At 32.8% G+C, this 26,095-nt stretch overlaps 1 protein-coding gene across 4 annotated transcripts in view; it reads left to right on the forward strand.

The window, feature by feature from the left end:
* Window positions 1-234: 234 nt before the first annotated feature.
* LOC106052172 (M-phase phosphoprotein 9-like) overlaps window positions 235-26,095 on the forward strand; it is a 31,691-nt gene continuing 5,830 nt past the window's right edge. Inside the window, exons 1-23 of one of the 4 annotated variants that reach the window (XM_056006457.1) lie at window positions 235-359; window positions 5,530-5,895; window positions 7,571-7,924; window positions 10,603-10,745; window positions 11,160-11,745; window positions 12,442-12,481; window positions 13,261-13,479; window positions 14,267-14,440; window positions 14,855-14,993; window positions 17,050-17,220; window positions 17,444-17,657; window positions 18,193-18,329; window positions 18,999-19,162; window positions 19,799-20,029; window positions 21,153-21,201; window positions 21,347-21,508; window positions 22,126-22,179; window positions 22,384-22,431; window positions 22,822-22,886; window positions 23,483-23,566; window positions 23,924-24,040; window positions 24,406-24,581; window positions 25,679-25,897. In XM_056006457.1, the coding sequence (XP_055862432.1) occupies window positions 5,535-5,895; window positions 7,571-7,924; window positions 10,603-10,745; window positions 11,160-11,745; window positions 12,442-12,481; window positions 13,261-13,479; window positions 14,267-14,440; window positions 14,855-14,993; window positions 17,050-17,220; window positions 17,444-17,657; window positions 18,193-18,329; window positions 18,999-19,162; window positions 19,799-20,029; window positions 21,153-21,201; window positions 21,347-21,508; window positions 22,126-22,179; window positions 22,384-22,431; window positions 22,822-22,886; window positions 23,483-23,566; window positions 23,924-24,040; window positions 24,406-24,581; window positions 25,679-25,897 (3,907 nt within the window). In that variant the 5' untranslated portion in view covers window positions 235-359; window positions 5,530-5,534. Of the gene's footprint in view, window positions 360-5,529; window positions 5,896-7,570; window positions 7,925-10,602; window positions 10,746-11,159; window positions 11,746-12,441; window positions 12,482-13,260; window positions 13,480-14,266; window positions 14,441-14,854; window positions 14,994-17,049; window positions 17,221-17,443; window positions 17,658-18,192; window positions 18,330-18,998; window positions 19,163-19,798; window positions 20,030-21,152; window positions 21,202-21,346; window positions 21,509-22,125; window positions 22,180-22,383; window positions 22,432-22,821; window positions 22,887-23,482; window positions 23,567-23,923; window positions 24,041-24,405; window positions 24,582-25,678; window positions 25,898-26,095 lie in introns of those variants that run through there. The other 3 variants (XM_056006458.1, XM_056006459.1, XM_056006461.1) reach the window with 3 other exon arrangements.

Here is a 26,095-nt window from a genome sequence, read left to right on the forward strand (position 1 = left end):
TGTTTCTCAATAAGATAAAAAAAAAAACTAGATATTTTTTTTAACAATATTCTTTAAAATCTAGACTATATCTAGACTATATCTATAATTATGTTAAAATTTTCTATTTATTTTACATTTATTTCTTTTTTCTCTTTTTTTTTTTCTTAATTCTCAAGATCCAGATCTAGATCTAACAACTTATCCAGCAATTTGAGGTAAACTCGGCATTTTTTCCGGTAAACGATCAAACATTGTATACACTAGTAATGAGGATAGATTACAGTGATAGCGTAGAAACGCATTACTTAACTTACTACAGTCGATACCAATACTTATCTAGATCTAGCAGTCAATGCAAAATAAATTATAACAAAAGGGTGACGTTGATTGCTTAGTTTTAATTTTTCTAAAAGAATATATCTAATATATTTTGAAGCTTACCTTTAGACTTTAGGCTTAGCCTAAGACTAAGTGAAAGTGACTAAGTAAGAATCTAACTAAGTTACTAAGACTAGACTAAGAGTACTAAGTCTAAGTAAATTGGAGTAAATTACTTAGATTACTAGAATGTAACTAGAATCACCATGACATGAGTAGAATGTAACTAGATCTAGATATAATTTAGTAATTAGACTAAGACTAAGCCGGGCTTAGACAACACACAAGTTAGAGTTAGAGTTAGACTAATATTAATAACTGTAACAATTAGAATTTAGATCTATTAACAATAATAATAATTTTAAATTTAATAGTAAAGACTAGTAAAGTAAACTAAAAGTAGTAAAAGTAACTTGTAAGTTACAAGAGCAAAGTATTTTTATAATTTACTGACCATTTTTTTTTAATCATCAGAGCATTAGTTTTGATTATATAAAAGTTATAAAAGGATTTTTTTCGAATTGAAATTACAAGTCGAAGCAAGTGAATTCAAATGCTAGATCTAGAAATATTGAAATTAATACAAATTATAAATAGATTTAAATCTATAGAGACTATAGTATAAAATAATAATATTTTTTTTTTATGCTTATATATTATACTTGTACTGGACTGAGTCATACTTATAAATTAATCTATTTAACTTTAAGTCTATTATTTAGTATTATTATTATAAATCTATAATCTATAGAACTATAGTAGATCTAGTATAGTTATAGTCTCTAGATCTAGATATCTAGATATATGTATTGTAGAATTTTAATTAGATATCAATAATCAATGAGTCAAGGCATCATGTCTCCATATGAATACACCTGTGTATTATGCCTTAGGTAACAAAGATGCATCATGGCACTGTGTACTGTGTGGGTTACCTCAGTTTACATCAGGACTGTTTGATTCCTTTGATGCAGACACTTCTAACCCATACAACATCCTAAACACCATCCCAAACCAAACTCACCAACCACTAGCCAGATCCACTCCTGTTAAACCTAAATCTACTAAAATTAATACAACAGCCTCACTAAACAAACCTACTAAAGAAGTAACACCAAAATACCTTAAAACCTTAGTAATAAATTTTCAAAGCATTAGGAACAAAACAGCAGACTTAGAAATTTTATTAGAATGTGAGAAACCAGACATAATTGCAGGCACAGAAACTTGGCTACATCCTGAAATTTATAATGCAGAAATTTTCAATAGTAATTATGAAATTTTTAGAAAAGATAGGGCTGATAATCATGGAGGAGTTCTTTTAGCAATAAAAAACACTCTTATAGCAGAAGAAATTACCTTACCTAACTCAAAAAATATAGAATCAACATTTTGTAAAATTAATACCACCTCAACATTCCTAATAATAGGCAGCATTTACAGACCACCAAATTCTAGTTTAGAATACATGCAGGAACTATGTAATCAGATTACTACACTTAAAGAGACAAATAAAAATGCAGTTTTTTGGATTATGGGTGATTTCAACCTACCTGATATAAATTGGAAAACACTAACCATAGATAAACACCAAAACCTAAAAAACATAAATGAGCTTTTCATAGAAACTTTACACAACCTAAGTTTAGATCAAATCATTAAAAAGCCAACTAGATTAAACAACACATTAGATCTCTTCTTAACCAACAGACCTGGATTAGTAGTTGATTATGATATTATCCCTGGTCTATCAGATGTTAGACACCTTATTTATATAGGTTAGTTATTTAGCGACGCACCATAGAAGACGCATATTGAACGGGACTAGTGACGTTTGGGATATGTTGGGTTAGAGACCGGAAAATCAGTTAGCGATAGAACACTCCAGGGTAACGACGTGTTTAGTGACAGAGACTTCTACTGTGGCCTTTTATCAGAATAAATCTATGTACAATTGTTCATCATCGTTGACTACATCTCTTCACTAGTTAAAAACAGATGTTAATTGTTCCTGTCTGTATTGTTGTTCAACTACACGGAATACACCCGAACATCTATACTCAAACGCTTTCAGAGTAATTTGGTTGAAATCCAACAGTCATCCATAGTTGACTTCAAGACAGCCTGAACTAGCAACATCACACAGACCATGAGATCATAAAAATACACAGTCAGATAAAAGCAGTAGCCAATACAAAACCCAAAAGAAAAATCTTACTCTGGAATAAATGTAACCTAACACAACTACACCAGGCTGCATTAAACTTTCAACAAACATTCTTATTAGAAAAAGACATTAACCAACCAGTCGATGACCTCTGGAATTTAATTAAAAACCATCTTAAAAGCATTATAGAAAATCATATACCAACTAAATACACATCAAACAAAATAAATAAATGCTGGTTTAATAATAGACTAAAGAAGCTTTGTAAACAGAAGGAAAACCTATATAGAAAATTTGAAGAAACTAATGCAGAAAGAGTTTACAAAAAGTATATAAAAATTAAACACTTAACCCAAAAAGTAAGCAGACAGCTGCAGAGTGAATACATAAACAATGTAATATCTAAAGATAACAACAAAAACCTATAGTCATACATTAAATATAAGAAAATGGAAACAACAGGCGTAGCGCCATTAAAAGATGAACATAACATAATACATAATGATAATGAAACTAAAGCAAACATCCTAAACAAATACTTTGCATCAGCATTCTCAGCCCCAGGAGACAAAGACATATTACTGAATTTGAACCAAGTAGACAACATAGAAGATATAGTAGTACAAGAAAATGGAATTCAAAAACTATTAGCCAACACCAAACCAAATAAAGCTTCTGGACCTGATGGTATTCCAGCTAGATTACTCAAAGAACTAAGTAATGAGCTAGCCCCAGTGTTCAAAATACTCTTTCAGGCTTCACTTAACCAGGGCAGAGTACCAAAGGACTGGAAAGAAGCTAATGTCACCCCCCTATTTAAAAAAGGAGAAAAATCTGACCCAGGAAACTACAGACCAGTATCACTTACCAGCATCACATGTAAAATCCTAGAACACATAATATGTAGCAACATCATAAATCACTTTGACAAACATAATGTCCTCACACCATACCAACATGGCTTTAGGAAATATAGATCATGTGAAACACAACTAATAGGACTAATTGATGATTTTTCAAAAGGTTTAGATAATAATGAACAAATAGATGCTATCTTACTAGATTTTTCTAAGGCTTTTGACAAAGTTCACCACCATAGTTTGCTTAAAAAATTAAAATATTTCGGCATTAATGGTCCACTGCATCAGTGGATTAAAGACTTTCTGATAGGGAGAGAACAAACTGTAATAATAAATGGCTCGAAATCAACACCGATAACAGTAAACTCAGGTGTACCTCAAGGAACAGTCTTGGGTCCACTACTATTTTTAATTTACATAAATGATTTACCAAATTGCATTACTTCAGGAACAAAAGTCAGATTATTTGCAGACGATTGCATAATATATAGAACAATAAAAACAACACAAGACACAGATATTTTACAAAGAGAATTAGATGAATTACAGAAATGGGAATCAAATTGGAGCATGTCTTTCCACCCAGAAAAATGTCAGTTGTTAAGAGTAACAAAAAAACTAAAACAAATTAATTCCACTTATCTTATTCATGGCAAACCAGTAACACAGACTAAAAACGCAAAATACCTAGGTGTTATAATAAATGAAAAACTGTCATGGAATCCACATATTGATGAAACTACAAAAAAATCAAACAAAGCATTAGGATTTATTAAAAGAAATTTCTATAAATCAAATAAGAACATAAAACTAAAATGTTATTTAACCTTGGTTAGGCCAATAATAGAATATGCATCCTCTGTTTGGGACCCCTCAACTCAAGAAAACATTAAGAAACTAGAACAGACACAAAATAGAGCAGTGCGATTCATAACAAACGAATATTCACATTTGACTAGAGTAACACCTTTAGTAAAATCACTAAATTTAGAAAGCCTTCAGGACAGAAGGCTCAAAAGTAAAGTAGCAATAATACATAAAACACTGAACCATAATCTTCAAATACAAAAACAAAATTTAATAAAATACTCTGAAAGACACAAAGATAAAGGCACATTCCTTGTCCCATATGCTAGGACAAATTTGTACAAATACTCCTTCTTCCCTAGTGCTATTAGAGCATGGAATGGGTTGCCTGAGCTAGCCAGGAAAACCAGTGACTTGGTAGAATTTAAGTCATTGGTTAACATGCATGCAGCATGACTAGATTAGATGCATGACACATAGGACATAATCATCTTTTTTGAGTAACGTCTGTATAATATAAGATTATACGATACTCCAGGTCAGAAGACTAAAACTAATTTAATAAAATTTAAGTAAAGACTAAGTAGCAATAAATAAATAGATCTAGAATCTAGATTCTAGATCTAAATTTAATAGATCTAGACCTAGTATAAAATCTACATATTACAACACTTATAATTATAAGACTAAACCATAAAGAATAAAGTTAAAAATCAACCTAGATCTAATAAAATATTCAAATAGACAAACTATTACTATGACAAAGCCTAAGGCTATTTCTTATTCCATTCGCTAGGAAACATCCACATAAGTGTCATAAGTCATGATAAGTGCTCCTTCTTCCTTATTAGGCCTACCATTGCCATTAGTGACTTGACATCATTAGAAGTCTCATTAGAGCATGGAATGGGTTGCTTGAATCATCCAGAAAACCAATTACTTAGATCTAGCAGAGTCTCTACTTTAAATTAGCATGCACTAGCTGCTAGCATATGATGTAATAAAATGTCATTATCTTCTGCTTTGAAAGAGGTTTATAAATTATAAGATTAGATTATTTTAGATACTATCTAGATATCTGGATCTAGTACTATATCTAGAAGATCATACTAAATCTAGTATTCTAGTACTCTAAGTTGAAGACTTGAAGACTCCCACTCTGTAACTCTACTACTAGACAAGAACTAAACTCCAGTTGGTTGGATTAGATTCTAGATTTATGCTTGCTAAATTTCTCACAGAGCCATCTAGATACCAAGACAAAACTAGATTTAAAATTTTTAAAAATAAATCTAGATTATAATGAAAATAATTATATAACATCTCTACTTTTAGGTGAAATGGATTCGCAGAATGTCCAAGTGTATCATATTGCTGATGAAGACCAAGAGGCTGGTTTGCCAGAGGAAGGAAATCATCTAACAAATAGTGATAGTAAGGATCTCAGTGAAAATGAAGCCAAAGTGCAGGAAAATGTTAAAGATGATTCTGATCCTGGTGAGAGTGATACTATAGTTGCTGTTGAAATTGTGCATGCTATTCTTGATGAACAGGAAATTAAATTTCCTTCCAAAGATGTGAACCACAATCCAATGATTGAAATTAAAGAGGCTGATATTAAGGACACTGCAGTCAATGGCATGGAAGGCAATGTAACACTAGTCACCACTGAAACTTTCTTGGCACCTGTTGAAGATAATGGTAGGAAGGACATAATGTGAACTTATAAGCAGGGCTATTTATTACCATGTTTTTTTTTTTATGCCTTTGATCATGTCAAATCTATTTGTATTTCCTATATAAGACACTAAGAGGCTTGATAGCTGAGTTGTTAAGTGCTCGGCTTCCGAGCTGGGGGGGGGGGGGGGTTCCGAGTTTGAATCTCTGTGTAGACTGGGATTTTGAATTTCAAGAAATTTAATACACCTCAGAGCTCTAATGGTACCTGACATTAGTTTGGGAAAAGTAAAGGCGGTTGGTAGTTGTGTTGGCCACATAACATCCTAGTTAACTGTCAGCCACAGAAACTGATGATCTTTACATCATCTGTCCTATAGATCGCAAGGTCTGATAGGGGAACTTTACTTTACACTAAGGTGTTCCTATTCTGGGTATCTTTAAGTCATCATTTTTTGAGATGGTGAGCTAATGATGGGTTATGCTTTCAGAACAATGTCCATCCATGTTTTTTTTTTGTTTTTTTTTACTTGAACCCATTTTCATATTCCACTTTTTATATGGTGAAAATAGCAGTGGTCCTATGTAGATCTATACAAAATTACTTTTAAGACTTAAGGATTGCCAAAAGTACCTGCTTTGTTGCCTGAGAAGAACATTTATAACTAAAAACTTTTTGCCATGTTGTCTACAAACTTAAAGTTTCTTGTTCATTATATAATGTTTCTATTTTTAATCAATTTAAAGTAAAAATGGTTGTTAGGAGAACAGTATTTATATTGTCCTTTCCCTGCATACCTTTCCAGCATCACTATTCTGTAATATTATTTTTTCCATTTTTGGGCCTTACGCAATGCATTACTATCTATTAACTTAGTCAATATGAGATAAATTTGGGCAATGGAAAACAAAACAAACAAAATTATATTTATAATTTATAAGCAGGATTAAATAGAAATCTTGTAATATCCTGAACACAAAGTGTTGAACACTTTTCCTTAACCCATAACAGGGACATGTTAGTTCTGTTTAGACTTTTATTTGTAAGTTAGAGTTTCAGCGGCTACTACAGAAATGAAGGTTATTATGTCATAATCCAAACCTCTAGCACATTGCTGAAGATGATTGCTGGAAAGCTCAAATTATGGACTACACTGAAGACAGTCTAAAGCCCATACGGTCCACATGGTTAGGCAGCCAATAATCACTTGACTACAAATAGCTAAATAGGTTTTATCTGTGCTCTTCATAATTACAACCACTATTCTCTGGAATAAAGGAACACATCTCTCTATTATTGGGAGCTAAGATCAAACACATCCCTCTATAATTGAAAGATAGAATCAAACATCTCTCTATAATTGGAAACTAGAATCAAACACATCCATTTATAATTGGGAGCTAGGATCAAACACATCTCTCTATAATCGGGATCTAGAATCAAACACATCTCTCTATAATTGGGATATAGAATCAAACACATCTCTCTATAATTGGGGATTAGAATCTTTTCCCTGGATGAGTAATCTAAAAAATTGAATCATTAAAGAGGCAGAGGATTTTATAAGTCTTTTTTCTATTTGGATCCATATTTGTAGAAAAATAATTTTAAAATACTTTTTGTTTTCACCTGCAGCTTTTGTAACATATCTTGACTTAATAATGAAATGCTAAAATATATTTATTACATTTTATGCAGAAGAGGAACATATGAAAGAAAGTTCAGAAGTTTCTGTTATGTTGTCACATGAAGAGCCAGAAAAGTCATCTTCGGGTCAACATGAGACACCAGACACTAACCTTGGCATGGCTCCTGTATCTACTGATACAGAGCTCGATGCCTTCTTTGGCACAGGCGACTCTAAGGAAACTGAAGGGCGTGGCCACTTTCCAGCTTTGGACTTTGTGGATCTCGAGACAGATGAGGAGGGGCATCAGGATTTGAACAGGGATGATGGTGGTGGGGGAGAGGAGGAGTCATCTGTGCACAGGGAAACAACATGTGAAACTCCTCAAGGCTTAAAGGATGCTGCTGACAGTGGAGTTGCTGAAGGTTTGTTTCGTTAAAGTCATTAGCTTGTAACTTGTTACTGTCTCAGTGTACTAAGCCTGCTATTAATGAACTTTCTTCTTTGATTTTGAAATCCATATTACTTCTTAAAATCTTCTTAATGACTTTTTCATTATAAGACCTATTCATAGTTTGTCTCTGTTCTTATCATGTTTCTTAGTCATGAAGTATAGTCCTCTTACTGCAGATGTGCACAAGAGGCAAATGTTGTTGTTGTTTTTTTTTTGTCTTCTTCTGTGTTGAAAAAAAAAAAAGTGAACCACTAAATTCTAAGGAAAATAATATTGCATGTTAGTGAGTAATCTGCAGGCTTTACTTTTTTCATCTTATGTCAAATATTTATTTAGAGGTTGATTTAGCTTTCAAGCCCATGAGTTAAAATGATTCAGGTGCAGGGCATTTGCTTTGATATCTATATTCAATTTCTGTCCTCAATAGACTCCATCTTTATATATTCATCATCATTACATATTGTTTTTTCATTATATGATATGTTTCATGATTTGTTAGTCTAAATGAAGTCTTACAAGCTTTGGAGATCTACCTTCTATTAAAACATTCCCTTTAGTGGGCTTGATATTTTAAAACTCGAGTTGAAATAATTCATTAGAAATAGTAATATATGTATTCTAAACTTTTTTAACACTATTCTTTTATTATGTCATTAAAAACTGTAGCAATGCATTTATCTGTAATTAACAAAGTGAAGGAGAAAGTACACAGCAGTATAAACTTTAATGTAGCAAGGAGCCAAGGAACACAAAATCTATTTGCAGTGATTAACAAATACATGCTTGGTGTAGTGTAACTGTAGACTAGATTATGACTAGTTCACAATTTTGTGAGCCCAAGGAAACACAAATGAACTGTATTTCCCCACTGAAAATAATGCATTGTATATCAATGAACAGATCAAGGTTTTGCTGGCCGACTTCTAGCAAAATGACTGAACATTCAGTGGTCCCAGCATTTGGAAACTTTGTGTGAAAAAGTTTAAATAGATTTCATGTAGGTACGCAAGTAGATAATCTAGAAATGCCCTTTTATAGCGAAGACAAACTTCTGCAGCTGACCCCATGATCGTTTATATACATCTTTTTTTTTTAATACAATTTTATTTTGAGATTTGAAAAAAAAATGTTTGTAACTAGTTCTTTGTTTTTTTTTTAACAACCCCAGTTCAACAATTGTTGAACCATGTCTTGAAATGTATATAACTTCTTTTATTGTTTATTTATAGTTGTCTCTCTTTTCTGATAGTTTATTTTGATGTCATACATTTTTTCTCCCATTGTAAATTCTCTTGGCCACATGATTCATTTTTAAAGCTTCAGTTACAATAGCACAGGAATCCTGAGTGATAAACCTTTTGTCCAGAGTTCCTCTTAATGGATTATTCCTGGACCTTAAATAAATGGATCATGTGTCGTGGTCTTTCTTTCACCCTGCTGATGTGGTTCAAAGTAGTATGATGCCAAAATATATTTTGTACTCAGTTGCTTGAATTTTTTTGGACATACAATAGTAAATAGTCCCAAGGTCTAAAGAGCATCACTCATGAATTTCCCCTGAAGTCATAGAAGTACAAGCTAGCAAAGAATTGCAATTAGAGTGTGTGTACCCTTCTAAAAGATTTGCCTTACTAGCCTAGTGAGATCCAACTGGCTGAAGCTTCTGGTGTTAGAGACGCCAGGAATCTGCCTTCTGTCAGTTGAATAAGCCTGTGAGGGCTTAATATCCAAGCTCTTCAGAGCAGGCCAGATGCTGAACTTGGTTGTCTGAGGCTTAACGACTAGTGAAATCTGCATATATGGAGTGTCACTAGAGAATGCTGACCATATCCTTCAAAACTGCATTCTTTACCAAGAGGCCTGAACAAGACACTGGCCCCAAAACACCTCTATAGAAAGAAAACTATATGAAGAGCTCCCTGGTTAGGAAGCCACTGCACAGTTCATCTCATGTATTGGTCTAGTCATCTGAATGCTCCAACATTATAATGAGAACGAGGAAGAAGAAGAGGCTAAACTTGGTTGTCAGAGGCTATTTGAGACATATGCCATTAAGTGTTAAGTCATTGTATTATTGTTATTCTTATTTCAATGGTTAGACTTTCTATGTGTCTTTGTATTTTATACTGTAAACTTCAATACAAATGTGAAGCTAAATGCTGAAACAATGATCAATGCATACATAGTACATGCATAAAGGCAGCACTAAGGACCACATTTTTTATGAGAAAATGGTGAGTTAAATAGAACGAAATTAGGGATTGCACTGACCAGGGCATGAACCAGTGACCTTCAAGTATGACAACTCCAATGCAGTGCCAAGCGAACAAACCATTAAAATATCCAGATCTCCATGAGAAGATCTTTCTGATCTTTGGCATTCGCAAGCATACACTTGCCATCCATAGGTTACGTGCCCCCACCTTGCCATGAGTTGTTGTATCAGAGGTTCACTGGTTCATGCCCAAATCAGTGCAGTCTCTTATTTCATTATGTTTAATTTACGTTTTTCTCTAAAAAAAATATTATTTGGTCCCTAGCGCTGTCTTATATATGTGATATGTATGCTCCATTCTTTAAAGCCTCTAGTTCTGACTGACATTGTAGATAAACTGTTGTGTGTCATGTCTATTAATTAATAACTAACAGGTGATGTGAAAATGGAAGATCGTGTTACTAACCCAATGGAGGATGCTGGTCAAAATGCCCAAAGAGCCAGTAGAGACAGCCCACCCAGGCTCGACACAAAAGACTATCCTCTAAATTATCAGAATTATAAAGTGTGCAGAGAGGTTGGTCTGCTTTCACTTTAGTAAATTCTTTGTTTGGTGTCTGCTTCAATTACAGATTTACCAACGCTAATTTAATTGCAAGAAATGGGAAAGTGATGGGTGGAAATGGAAAAGGTAGGGAAAAAAAGTAAATATTTATTTAGAGGGTGCTTCATTATAATGTGAATTTCAAAATCAGAAGATAAGGCAATTAAAATAAAATACTGTGAAAAAAATTATATGAAAAAAAAAAGATTTAAACAAAAGTTTCAGCAAAAATTTTTTTCATAAACCTTTGGAAATAGAATTATATTCACATATGGTGTATTTATCCACTTTATATTACCATATCTGATGTAATTTGATTAACATATAATTCTTAACTTAATGTTTTCTTCCCCCTCCCCCTCCCTGTGACTGCTCTGTTGGATACAGCTACAGCCAGGGGTTGAAGAGTGTATTATATTAGAAACTGGTGAACAGGTCATCTGTGACACTAGACCCAAAGCAGAGGTCAGTGAGCAAACTATTGATAGGTCACTTAACTCCACCAGTGATAGTAATGCCAGCTCATCCCATTCTCAGATATTTGTAAGGACTGTGGGCAATGTACCCTATCACAATGACACAATCTTCAAAGACTCTGATCCAAATAGACGAGTGTATGGCATAGATGACAATGCATCGCCAAGGTCTACACCGGAAATGACCTTGAAAGAGCTTGCATTCAACGGGGACGGACTTTCTTTTCACACCCAACGCAGTGATTCACCTGAATCTCCACAGGAAATGGTCCCTGGGAGTGACCAAGAGGTTTACATCACTGAAAATGGGGTTGCTGTCATTATGGACAACGTGGAGGATGACATCAAAATGAATCTGCAGTCTAGTACGGCATGGGTTGTCAGCATAGAGGAAGGGATTTCTGTGATGACGGAATCCAGGCTTGTACAAAGGAACAGTGAAAGTCATCCACTGTCTGGTGATATAAGTGACGGATTTATACATTTGGATTTGAATAGTAAGTTGTTCTATTTATTGTTCTGGTTTTGTCACCAAATGAAGCTTGTATACCCATAGAGTGTAAATCTGTCATGTTGCATGTATTTTGTTAGTATTGTACTGCTTACATTTGATCACTGGTCTATATTATCTGATATGTACATTGCCAATTTGTTTTTTTATTACCTTTTTTTTATCCTCACCATATATTGTATTATACTTTGCTTTCCTTCGTGTTGTAGTGTAACTTTCTGTATGTTGGACTTTTTTTTATTTTCAAAATTAGAAAATAATTCTTTGCTCATAAAAACGCATTTATTATTCTAAAAAAAATATTTTTTTTTTTTTTTAAATTATGATGAAGGGAATAAGGAAGAAAGCCAACACACACTATTTCTTTCTGTTTTAATTCCCAGATAATGTATTGCTTTACTTTCACCATTTTATCATTGCTTTGCTTTGTTTTGAGTTAATGTTGACCAAATTGATGGTTTTAATTGAGTTGTTTTTTAAAGTTCTTAAGCTTACACTGTAGAAATAAAAGATTATTTTTTTTATTTATACAATATGATGTTGATGTAATATCAAATTATATTTTAGTTTAGTAACTTAAGAAAAATAAACTTTTTTACCTTTTTGTATTTTGATAATTAGTCTCTGAAACAGATATTTAAGAAAGTATTTATTTTTAACTTTCTACAATTTTTTTTTTCAGAAGAAGAACAGAAACTAAACTCAGAGATCAAGCTTGAGAGGTTTGTCTTTAATCACAATTTTAAACTATATATAAATCACTATTTGTTTTTGTCTTTAATTACAATTTTAAACTATATATAAATCACTATTTGTTTTTACCCCGGCATCATGAAGTCCCCCTTTCAAGCCTTGCGATCTTTAGGGCAGATGATGTAAAGCTCATCTAATTCAGTGGCCTATGGTTCATAAGGGTGTCATGTGGCCAGCACAATAACTAACCACTATTACTTTCCCCAACTAATGTCAGTTACCCATAATTAAAGTGAAACTGTTAAAAGAGTTAGACTTGTCTTTGGTGTTTGTACAAGAATAAAATTAAACACCTCAACCAAAACTACAACTTTTGAGTGTCACTTTTTTAACTTGAGCCATTTACCCACTTTACTTCCTATTAAAATGTGTCCTTAAATTGTTTTGTTGCTGATTTTGTTTTCAAGAATCCTTCTAGGTAAAATATCTTCATATTACCTGTCCTCCCTGCAGAAATCAAGCTAAAAACAAGACATGAATCCTTAAACGAATTTTATTTATTTAAAACATTTGAAACAAACTAGAATATATCCCACACCCCTACAAACTTTGGATACTTTCTGAGTGTCTCAAATAATTTCATCTCATATAGGCCCTTTTAAGTAACAAACACTTTCCATGGTACTATTGCAGTATAAGGCAGTGAAGGTACCAAGTTATTTCTCTGTGGCACTGACAACAATTAACCCAACAGCTCATCTGCTCTAGGACAAAATATGAATGTAATTGTATATAATTTTTTTTTTAGAATTAGCCAGATTCCATTGGATGACAGCGAGGAAAAATCTGAAAACTTTGCCCCTCTGATGGAGCCACAACTACTCGGCAACAAAAATAATAACAACCAGGAAATGCGACTGGAGGAAGTCGATGTCAGCAATAATGCTGATGATAAACTGAGTGATGAGGAGGACTTCAGGCACCTGAGAAGCTCAGATCTTCGTTACACCTTCTCTTCTTCCAGCAGGTAATTCGTTTTCTGTATTGCGACTAAAGGCTCGCTAGTTGACTTTGAGTTTATGTACTTAAGTTGTGTTTAGAAGAGTTTAGCTAAAACATCAGGTTATGGTGAAGCTGTGACTACCCAGTGAGAGTGGATTTCTGTATCTTTGTACTATGTAATACTTTGGCTGAAAGATTAAATTGTAATTACAGTCCTATTGTTTGATATGTTTACATTTTACTGCCAAAGAGTAGTATATAATGTAATGAGCAATTGAAATAGTCTTCTTCTTCTAGCCAGCTTTTTGCTGCTGAGCTGTCAGCTCTTTTGCAGACTGTGCCAATGAAAAAAAGTGTGCAGTTTTCTTCAGTTGTTCAACACTGCCATACAGGGTGTTGGTTATGTTGGGCTGAAGTGGTAGTAGGGTCTGCCTGTGGATTAGGAAGGGGCATTCAAATAGTCAAACATGAATTAATTTTCCTCTATTTAAGTACATCTTCCTGATCTAAATCACATATTTTTTGTGTTTACCAAGTCTAATGATATTCAGTATAACATGAGAGAACTGCCTGGTTGTGTGGTATGCACTCTGGACTGTGTTCCCTGGTTTGAACCCTATTAGCCACCATCCCCTGCTGTCTTGCGGGAGCTTTGAGCTAGGATATAATAATATAAATTCCTAAAGGACCATCCGAAACATGTAAAATAAAAGAAAAATAACAAGGTTTACAGTAGTTGTGCTAATTAAGATCAGACTGATAAACATAAGCCCAGTTATTTAATATGTAGTTTATAATGTTTTCTCTCTTAGGGCCCAACCAGCTTCTCCTGCATACAGTCACTATGAGAACAGAAGCTACCAACACAGCTATGATCCCTCAGAGTCGAGGCCAGCCGTTTCCAAGAACAGCTACTCTACTGACATGGGAGGCAACTATGAGGATAACCGAAGCTACAGGATACGAGAAGAAAATAATTATTACAGGCAACTTATATTTTAGTTACTTTATTTTAACACCTTTTTTTTTTCTGACTACAAAGCCCGTTTTTAAATTTGTATAGTCATAGCCCTTAGCATAATTAGCATGCAGGGCTTTATTTTGTTTTATACTTTGCATATAGAAAAGGTTATTTCTTTTTTTTTTTTATCCTGTAATTCTAACTATGTCAGTGCAATCTTTTTATTTGGGAAAATCCAGACAATTCAATTCATTGCCATACACATAAACTGTAACTTATCTGTAAAGTATTTGTGTTTTTCTATATATTTCAAACAAAATAACACTAAGCAATTTAATTTTTTTTTTTTTTAATTTCCTTGTTTAGAACTAGAAATGATTTTTTTAGTTGAATGCTGTATATCTCAAAATTAACATTTTTTTTTTATCTATCCATCCAGGTCAGCAGACTCAAGTTCAGTTGATTCTACCAGCTTGTCCACCAGATACACTCCCATTGAACGAGGTGATCCCAAGAGAGACTCGGCACGCTCTGAGTCTATGACAGTTCCAAAGTTTAAAACTCTCCAAGACCAACAGGTTGGATACATTTTTCTAAAAAGAAAAAAAAAAAGAGCTTTATTTTAATTTTGAAAAATAGCAAATGGTTGTTTAATTAGTCTTTGAGCTGGTGAACTCTATATAGTACAAAAATATTGTCCCAATCAATTCTGTCTTAATTATGCCACAGTCCATCAATGTACTGGATCTGGTTGATAAAATTATAATTTAAACATTAATTAGTTTGAACATAATAAATTAAACAGTAATAGGTGCTTCTTCCAATATAATGATTTAATCTTATAAAATGTGTTTATGGAACGAACTGAATTACATTTAGAATTAGCGCTAGATCTTCTAGAGACAATAATAATGGCAATATCTTGGATTCCAAAGATTAATGATAAGTGCAGTGTTTCACATGATAATCAAACCCAGTTGCGACCTGTATATTTTTCTGCATCTCGTGCAGACAAAGCCGTTGCTTACTTAAGTTTTCTTTTGATCTCCTGCGCCTAACTTCAACAATTGCTTTTCGTTGGGTCTCAAATTTGTGTTCTGCTGCCTTTGTGAGAGCTCTCCAACTAGATATAAGGTAGTTCTTAAACCTCAAGCATTTCATTTTCACCTGTTAACTAAGGAATAAATACTTAAACAAAAATGTTTCAGGAACTTATTACTTCCTTACCAGTGTCTCTATCTTGTTTCAATAACTAAGAGACTCATTGTTATAGTTGTTACTTTTTTATACTTTTTTTTTACTTTTAAACTTAAAATCTAACTCACGGACATGGCTCAATGAAATAAGAAATGAAAAGTGGAAGCTAAAAGAGGGGCTTGTGGTGTGGTTCAATCAAAATTATCATCTCTTTCAATACATATACTTGTATTGTATTGCGTCACTAAGATGTGTACGCTAATAGAGCAGGAAAAACAACTACTCAAGTAGTCCTCTGGCAAAAAAAACTGGGCTGTACTTGAAAAAAAAAATTGTGCTTATTTTTACAAATCATTGTGTTCAAAGTCATTAAAGCTTGGCTTGAGTTTTAGTGTTTTCTTTCAGATCCGCATCACATTCAAACAAGGAACATATTGTCACTCATTAGTGACATTTCATTCCATTCATTGTAGTACAATGACTTTTTAGTATCTAGTTCTCCAGCTGAGAACAACAATGTTTCTCATTAAGAGTCTGTAGTCTGTGTATAAGCTTCTATTCATACCTAACCTACATTTCAGTAAGCTTCTCACATCCCATATTTAACAGTTTCCCACCTACCCCACATTTCACTAAGTTTCCTACCTAACTCACATTTCACAATGCCACTCATGTACCTCTTATTTCACAAAGTTCCCCCACCTTTAAGATCAGATAAGATAATTTTATTGATCCAATCAAATGGAAATTCAGTTTGACTACAATTGACAACATCAGCATAACTACTATACAATAACAGTATAGATGAAAATTCGAACATCATTCACACATGAAACACTCACACATTCACAACCAGCGCTTTATGAATTTGACTTCTATGTACTTCTCGATGACGACAGCTGATCTTGTAACACTCTGACCGAAAGTGGGATAAAGGAGTTTTTAAATCTTTCTGTTTTAGTCCTAAATGGAAAGGAGACGACCATGTTTTGACAGTGTTCACTCCATTTCAGTTTGTTGTTGATGGTTGTTCCTGGATATTTATATTCTTGTACTTGTTCTATGGTTTGATTGTTTATCTGAATTTCTGCAATATAGCCTTTATGTTTCCTAAAGTCAATAATCATTTCTTTAGTTTTCTGAACATTTCCCACATTTTAAAAAGTTCCCCCACCTACCCCACATTTCACAAAGTTCCCCACATACCCTACATTTTACATAGTTCCCCACCTAGCCCTTATTTCACTATGTTGTCCACCTAGTCCACATCTCACTAGTTTGCCCACCTACCACACATCCCCTTAGCCCACACTTCACTAAGTTTCACCTCCCTCACCTAGCCTTTATTTCACTATGTTGCCCACCTACCACACATGTCCCTAAGTTCCCCACCTAACCCACATTTCACTAAGTTCACTAAAGTTTCCCACCTCCTAGCAGGTGAGTTGGCTGGAGATGTTTAAGATGATTGAGGAGCAGCATAAGTGTGACCTGCAAGCTCAGTACATGGAACACCAGAGGATCCTGCAAGAGATGCAGAGGAACATGGAGAAAGAGCTAATCAAGCAACAAGAGACGCTAAAAAAAAGATTGTCGAGTCACCGAGAGGTGAGTCAGTTTAAATTCTACAACACATTATTTTATGTTATTGTCATAAATGTTTATTGTTTTTTTTTTGAGAATGATACTTTTGTAATATTTAAAGAAAACAGCTTATGTTGAATTTTGATACCTAGGCAATTTGTAAAGAAAATATCCTAGTTGGTATTCTTGCATGGCCTATATATTTCTATTGTGCATAAATGATGAATAAAACCTTGTATCTATTCAGATTCTTGAGGAGCTCTCCCCTTCCAGAGGTAGCGGAAGAAAAATGGATGAGGATCATAACATAAACCAGTCTCGTAAGTTTGATGAGGATGATTTTAAGGAGAGTAGGCGTATGAACGAAAGCTCAAGCCACACAACGTTGATGGGGGTACCGGTCTCCCTGAGAAATCCACCACCTTTAAACAGATATATCCAGCACGAGTTTCTAGAGAAAAGTGAGTCTGCAGTTTGTTTCCACCATTGTAGATTTATTTAGGAAGTTATTCTTTCTTCCCCTTTCCCCAGTTTCCAAAACTGGTTCAGATAAGTGATAGGATCACAGCGTATTGAGAAAGCTAAAAGCATGAAATAGTGCTAAGCAAAAACAATGGGTAAAAATATTATTAATCATGCAGATTTATTGTTGTTGGTCTTGATCTATTACAAATTTAATTACATGTCTAATCCTAACTAATTGATACAATTATACTTGGCTCTTTTTTTTTTTTTTAAAAGGTTTGATTCTATATTTAAAAAATATAATAATATTATGTAAGAATATTTTTTTACACCCAAAAAACATAAGCAGACTTTAAAATAAAGTTTTGACAGTAAAATGTAACAAAATTAATATTTAAACATTGCTTTCCCTAGAACATCAAAAGCATTTTTAGGGGATTTATATCTTGTTGATGTTGTTGATGAGATTGTAAACAATACTTATAAGAAGCATTTTGAAGATGAAAGTAACTTTACAAAACTGATATCTAGAGAAAGAAATGTCATCACCATCAAGGCAAGCTGACACATCACTTAATCTGTCCAGGCTGTCAACAGTGGGTGGGGACAAGCAGCTGAGGGGTGGAGTCTACAGCAGCCCCCTTCCTTTGGCTAAAGTGAAGCATAAGGTAAAATAATGGATTGACTTTGTTCCATTGTATTTTAAAAATATTTTTTTTAAGTTTGACTTCGCTGAAAGTGAGGTCTCTAGAGGGGTATTAGTAGGTGAACAATTTGTGTGATAAAAATGTTAAATGTTAAACCTTTCAGACCTTGGTGTCCATGGGGCAGATGATGTAAAACTCATCTGTTTTTGTGGTTAATGATTAACTATCTATAACTGACAGTTGATGCAGCCAGTGCGATGACCATCTGCTATTACTTTCCCTAACTTATGTCAGCTACCCCTTAGAGTTGTTGGACTTAGGGAGCCCCTAGAAATCCCAGTCATTACAGAACTTCAAACTTAAGAAACCTCTCTTTGGAAGTCCAACATGCAGAGCTGTCGCTGTAAATCTTTTGAGAGTATGTTATTAGATTTGGCTCAGATTTCCAGCATTGCAGACCTTTTGTCTTTCCATATTACAGCTATGACATAAAGTCAATGTCACCAACTGGAAATACAATCGGAATTCAACATTACCTGAATTAAATATAAAGCCTTTTATTGGCTAATATACAGTAAATTAAATTTATGTATATTAATAAGTTAATTATTCATTTCAACCTGAAGCTATTTAAATTTGAGCTATTTGACTAGTGAAAATTGGTTATTAAATATTTCTTCCCTGAGACAGAACTCTCCAAGGGGAAGTAAATCCTACGAAGACACACATTATGTGTCACCAAGAGACGACATATCCCGTAACTCTGTTCACTGGGCCTATGACGTGGCCACAAGCCAGCGGCCTGGATCTGGAGATAGTTCATTGTGTGAATCAGATGATGTCCTGTCTCCCAGGTGGATATTTTATTATTTCTTAAGATTTGCTTACTTTCATTACATGTATATATTACATTTATATTAGAAAAATTATAGAAATATACTGTTTAAATATGAATTGCATATCCTTATATATAACTCTTGCAAATCATTAACATAAAATTGAAACTTAGTCTTATGACTATTTACAACATCAATTGACTTCAACATAATTTCTGTTGTTATATAAGACAGCTAAAATTCTAGAATCCAAATCAGTATAAAAACTAATAGTAAAGTATTTTTTTAAATAAAGAAACATCTAATATATTATCCTGTATGAAGAAATCTTAATTGAATCACATTCTAAATTAATAACTTTAGCATACTGAATTATATTATCATTTCTAATAATAAAGATTATATTTGTAGAATTTTTTTGATTAAATGTTTAAGGTTGAATTTTTATTTACTCTACTTCAGATTACATGAAATACCTTAATTTATTAGATGTCTGTAAAATAAGGTGACCATTCCTAACATGCTATTTTAATGTTTATATATTTATGAAGAATTTCTCCATATTAATGCAGTTCACTTCTTTTTCTGTCACAATTCTAAAAATGTAAACTTTCTACAGACATGTTTTTTCATTTTTTGTTCTGTGTTTGCTAGGACCAGGATAAATCTCAGAGAGAAACATGCCAAACACCTGGCTGACCTGAAGGCTTATTACGAAGAAGAGCTGCAGGAACTGAGGCAGCTGTTGGCAGCGAGGGTTGACAGGCTGGGTGCTGATGGCAGCCGCTCCAGCATGACAGCAGGAGACAAAATTCTGTCCAGCGAGAACCAAGAACTTAGACAGAAGTGTAAAGAACTTCAGGATATGTTGCATGACTCAAGAATGTAAGTTTGATATCTTGTAATTGACTGAGTTACCTTCAGAAAGATTACTAAATTGCTATTTTTAGACTTGTATTGTTTACAATGCTGTACAAGCTAAAAATCAGTCACATGGTCATGTTCTAAACTACTGGGAGCTCACACATGTAATACTTTCTTTTTCTTATACACTGGTAAAGTGCTAGTTATTTAGCAAAGGTGCCACATTGAATGGCTTTTTAATTTCTGGCACTTCAAGTATTAATTCATCTGCACAAAGTCGTAGGATTAGATTTCAAAAATAGTTCATGAATAGTAATATTTAACTAATTGTTCTTATTTCTTCTTCATTGTGAACTTTTGAATTTTAAAAAGGGAATTAAATTTATTACTTTGAAGGTTAGATCTGTGCTGGGATAGTATTCTAAGATCTAGAATTATTCTTATATAATTCATACACACTTTGTTTTGTTTACAGTTGAAAGCTGTAGTAATGTTGTGATTGCTTTTTTTTTTTTTTTTTTACTTAAAATCTCACACTAAAGGGAATGTTGATTACATTAGTGTTTTCTCACAAATTAAACAAGCAAATAAAAAAAATAATACTTAAAAAAAAAAACTAAACTTATCCAAGGGAAAGAACGGCTAGTTAATGTCATTTATCTCAAGATGGAAGTGATTAGCCCCATTTCTGCTTTATAAAACAATTAATTACTACTAATTGATTAACTAGTTGGTTGATTTTTTGGATTAATCCATGTATTGTCATTGACTATGAATAATTATGCGAATTTCAATTTGATCCGAGAATGAGAAGTGGGAGAAAAAACATGATAAAACGTATTAAGGTGAATAAATCTGTATATATATTCACATCTCTCATTAAGTAGCATTTATTTCCTTTATTTTGATATCAAACAAAATAGTCAATAACCAATACTTAATTAAATAATTTGTTAATATTTAATTTAATCATGTTTTGTCAGGTATAATGAATAATTGTGTGAAGTTTCAACTTGATCCCAGAATGGGAAGTGGCAGAAATAACATGTTTAAACTTTTGACCAGACAGTGAGTTGATATAAGCTTTGTAAAAAAAATAAATAAAAAACTAAAAAATGTGTTTTTTTTTTGTTTTTTTTTTTAGAGAGAATCGAGAACTGCAACAAAAAATACAAGGTCTGGAAATCAGAGCTGTGAGTTTCAATGACCTGAAGTAGATTTATTTAGACTATAGTACTGTTAAGTATATTATTATCTAAGCCTACCATCTTTTTTCTTTAAAAAAATTTCCCTGAAATAGCTACTTGAAACTAAAATTTTTGTTTCTCTCTGTTCCAGTCGGACTATGCTGGAAGGTTTGACACAGCCCAGGCACAGGTTCTGAGTCTCAAGACCAGGCTGGAGGAAGTCACAGAGTTTGCCAAGGAGAAGGAGGCTCTGGCAGCTGAAGTGGAGCTGAAGCACAAGAAGACGATTGAGGCTTTGCAGATGTCATTTAAAGTAATGTTATTGTTTTGTGTACAATTGAGGCTTTGCAGATGTCATTTAAAGTAATGTTATTGTTTTGTGTACGATTGAGGCTTTGCAGATGTCATTTAAAGTAATATTATTGTTTTGTGTATGATTGAGGCTTCGCAGATGTCAATTAAAGTAATGTTATTGTTTTGTGATGTCCAGAATGCTTAGTTATCTGTAGATCGCATTTCTGATTGGGTGCATGACTCATGAATCAGTTTGTTAGCTAGCCTGTTAAATAAGACTTAAATGTTTTATGTTTTTTTTTAAAGTAGTTACATATATCTTTTAGGTAATAAAATAGAGTTACAATTTAATGCCAAAGCTTATTCTGTGTAGGATTTTATAGATTGTCATAGTGTATTGTAATTTCTTGTTCATAGTTTAATCCATAAAAGAAAGTCAATAAGGTGATTGCTTTTTAATATTATATAATATTAAAGGTAAACATATTTGCATATACCTAGTTGTAATATGCATAAATGTTTATGAAAAGTTTTTTTTAAAATTTAAATAAATGTAAACAAAAATAGTGAGATTATATGATCTATGAAAGTAAATGTTTGTCTTTTAACTATAATTCAATAATCATTTTTTATTAGAAAGAGAAAGAGTTATCTGAGTCATTACATAATGCAAAGATTACAATTCAGAGGGTGAGTATAAGGACATTTGAAATGTCTGTACAATTTTTAGAATAGCACATCTAATAAAATTATTAGTTGGAGTAGTCAAATGAACAAATATTGATCAATGTTAAAACAGTTTACCATCTGCAGAATAATAGTTAAATTAAAATATTATAGCATCTAAGTTTTGCAACTTTTAAGTATTGCTGTTTTAACTTTCGTCTTTTTCAGCTGGTGGACAAATATGAAACATTGGAGAAAGATTATGCTTTAATTAAGGTATGGTAGTGATTTAGCATAATTCTCAAATTAGCAGAGGTGAAATATCTGTGTAATCCTGAATAGAAATACTAAGAAATTGTGAAAAAAAAATATTCAAATATTCATCTTAAAATGGTAATGAGTATTCAAGAAATCAAAACTGTTAAAGAAAAGAAAACTACCTAGAACCATAGAAAAAAAAGTTATCCTTTTTTCTTTTAATTTGAAATAATGTAATAATAATTAATTAGTAGGAGAACTCTTAGGTATCAAGAATATACTAACAGTTAAGTAGCACTCATTAGTTGTTTGAGTTTGGAAATAGATTTCATAGCTTCTAATAATGTTATTGAAAATCTAGATTAAGTCCATTTTGATGTTGTAAATTACATATTTTGTCCTCACTAGGACTCTTTGGCAGCGACGGAAGAAAAATTGTTTACCTCAAGGTCAGAGGCCATGGATTCTAGTAGGTGAGTTAATGGCCATTTGCAAAATTCTCATGTAGTGAAAATCATTAATTGGTTTAAGGCACTCAAAGTTGTACAGTTCTGGATGTTTTATCTGAATCATAATAATCATTTCATTGACCTTTACAGTATTTAAAGAAAATGTTTTAATAAAATGTAATGGGAATAGATCATGCCAGTTGTCTTGGTTATACATCAATCTGGTCTATTAAGTTCCATATTAAATATGTACAAAATGAAATAACCTCAGCTCACAAAAATATGTTTGGTGACTTTTTAATGGTCATGGAAGATTTTAATTAAAAGCACTTCTCAAATACAGCAGTAATAGTTTTATCTTGGACCAAAATAATGTTGAAAAACTGTTATCTTCATTACAATATGACTTTGTAGAAAGTTCTGTCATGAATCATGGCATAAATGTGTAATAACTTAAGAATTCTTTTATTTCATGAAATTTCAACAATCACATTAATTGACTTTGCTGTGGAGCAAAAAATGAAATGATTTGAACACATATATATATATAACAATGTTGTAGCCTTGTGTTGTATGCAAGTTTTTATTTACTATCAACTTGCATTTCCTGTTCTTGGCAGTAAATTAACAAGACTTGAACATGAGGTGAAACAGCTGAAACATGATAATGAAGTTTTGAAACATGAACGTGCCATAGCCTGCAGGTATGAACTAGTAGCATAAAGGGAACTTTTTTTTCCTGTTTTCTATTAAACTGACACATATCAATTGTAAAACAATTTTTAAAAAATCTGTTTTATATAGACGTCTATATATTTTACAGATCCCCTCAGATGAAAAAAAGAACTACAAAATAAAATAATAGTTTTTTATGAACAAATGGTAGCCATATATAATGTAGCCATATCAACAATTTGGATATTGTCATAGTTGAATCATAGTAGCTATATTTCTTGATTAGACTTGTTATATTTACTATTGTAGAAGTGTTTTCCTGTTTTTTGTTGACTAGCAATCTATAGTTGCTTCATTTAAGTATCTTTTTCTTTGGTTAATTTTAGTAATCAGATGCTGAAAACCAGTTACGAAGAGGCTTACAGTCCATCTACATCTGGCTTTGATAGAAGTAGGCCAGTCTACAGTAGTCCAGCTAAGGCCCGGACCAGATCGGCTGATGGGTCAGTAGTTGTTACTGTATGGTCTGATGTGACCTTGTTTTAAGGAATAGCATTATCTTTTTTAAGCCAACATGTATATATTAAGAGCCTGGCCTTAAGTCTTGGTATGATTTACATTCAGTAACTCTAGGTGTGATTGCAATCTGTAATGATGGAAATGGAGTGGTTAATATGTCTTGGTATTTTTAGAAGTTATATCTTATTATTCAATCTCCAAAGTCTGACGGAGAAATGTATTTAGGGGAAGACCTCTTTATGAAATAAACACTTAAATTTTCTTTCTTTCATTCTTTAATCTTCTGTTGAAAAACTTGAAATGTTGGCAAATCCAATGTGTATTTGTAATATCTCATCCCAATAAATAGGTCACAGTTCAGCAACACTTCACCAGAGTCAGAGGCAGATCTAGATTACATCAGGTCCCCCATCTTGAGGGCAGAGAGAGAGCTCAGAAATCTGCAGAAGTCTTTCAGTACCCAGGACTTCACTCCCAAATTACAGAAAAAGTTTTATGGCAGTGAAGTGACGCCAAGAAAAAGTGGTCAGTCGTAAGATAATGTGATAATTGTGGCATATCTAACTGGAGCTTATTTCTTGTCTCTGGGGCATTGGTTTAAAAGTTTATTTCTGTCTGATAAACAAATGGGAACATCAGTGCATTAAAACTATTAGGTGTCTATTTATTTTCTAGCTTATCATTTTGAAATTACAATTTTTATTGCTGATAAACAAATGGGGACGTCAGTGCATTAAATCTATTGGGTGTCTACTTATTTGCTAGCTTAGCATTTTGAAATGACAATTTTTATTGCTGATAAACAAATGGGAACGTCAGTGCATTAAATCTGTTAGGTGTCTACTTATTTTCTAGCTTAGCATTTTGAAATGACAATTTTTATTGCTGATAAACAAATGGGAACGTAAGTGCATTAAATCTGTTGGGTGTCTATTTATTTTCTAGCTTAGCATTTTGAAATTACAATTTTTATTGCTGATAAACAAATGGTAACGTTAGTGCATTAAATCTATTAGGTGTCTATTTATTTTCTAGCTTAGCATTTTGAAATTACAATTTTTATTGCTGATAAACAAATGGTAACGTTAGTGCATTAAATCTATTAGGTGTCTATTTATTTTCTAGCTTAGCATTTTGAAATTACAATTTTTATTGCTTTAAATAAAAGGTGAAACAATTGCTGTGTGGAAGGATATTCACATTTTCTGACTTTCTGTATTTACTATAAAAAAAATTATATGTTGTAATCTAAGTCTAATGTAAATACAGTGTAAATACTTTCTAATTTAGCAATTTTTTTTTATTAGTGAAGTGTTTCTATCAGTTGTGTTTTTTCTAGGTTAAAGTGGCTATTGTTGTTTTTTTTTACTATCTGTCTGTTATGTTTGCTGCTGCTATTGTTTTATGGATTCATACAGTATGACTGTGTTATGTTTAAAAAAAATAATTTTCTTGTTCATTTGTAGTTGTACTTATACAGCTGGGGATGTTTATATTTAGAACTTAAAAAAAAATTTTTTTTTCATATAAATGCTTAGACTATTTTAAGTTTATACCAAAACGAATAAATCAAGGTGTCAGGGTTCACTTCTATGCTTGACTTGTCTTGTATATCTATATAGGAGTGCTGTCATCATCTAAATCTCTCAGTAATGGACACCTGCCTGCTCAAGATCCCCACACAAAGCTGTCATCACCCCACAGTAGACTGAGCAAGCCTGGAGATGAGACCCCCCCAAGAACCCCATTAAAGGGAGGATATACCCCCAGTAAAGATGTATCGAAGGGTGGTGCTCGGGTGCAGAGAGAGTCGAGAGTCAGGAGTAGTCCATCTTCTAAAAGTATGTTTTTATTTTTTACTTTAGTGGCTATATAAGAAAAATAACTGTACTTAACTTGTAATTGTTTCATTGGATTATAGCCCTTGGATGCATACCCAAATCTTAAATTCTCTCTAAAACTAGTTTTTATGTTGTAGAAACAGAATGAGGATAAGGATATAATATAATATTCATAAAATGCTTTATTCCAATGAGTTT

The sequence above is a fragment of the Biomphalaria glabrata genome, chromosome 12 (assembly GCF_947242115.1).
Source record: "Biomphalaria glabrata chromosome 12, xgBioGlab47.1, whole genome shotgun sequence".
In the NCBI taxonomy this organism is placed as follows: domain Eukaryota; kingdom Metazoa; phylum Mollusca; class Gastropoda; family Planorbidae; genus Biomphalaria; species Biomphalaria glabrata.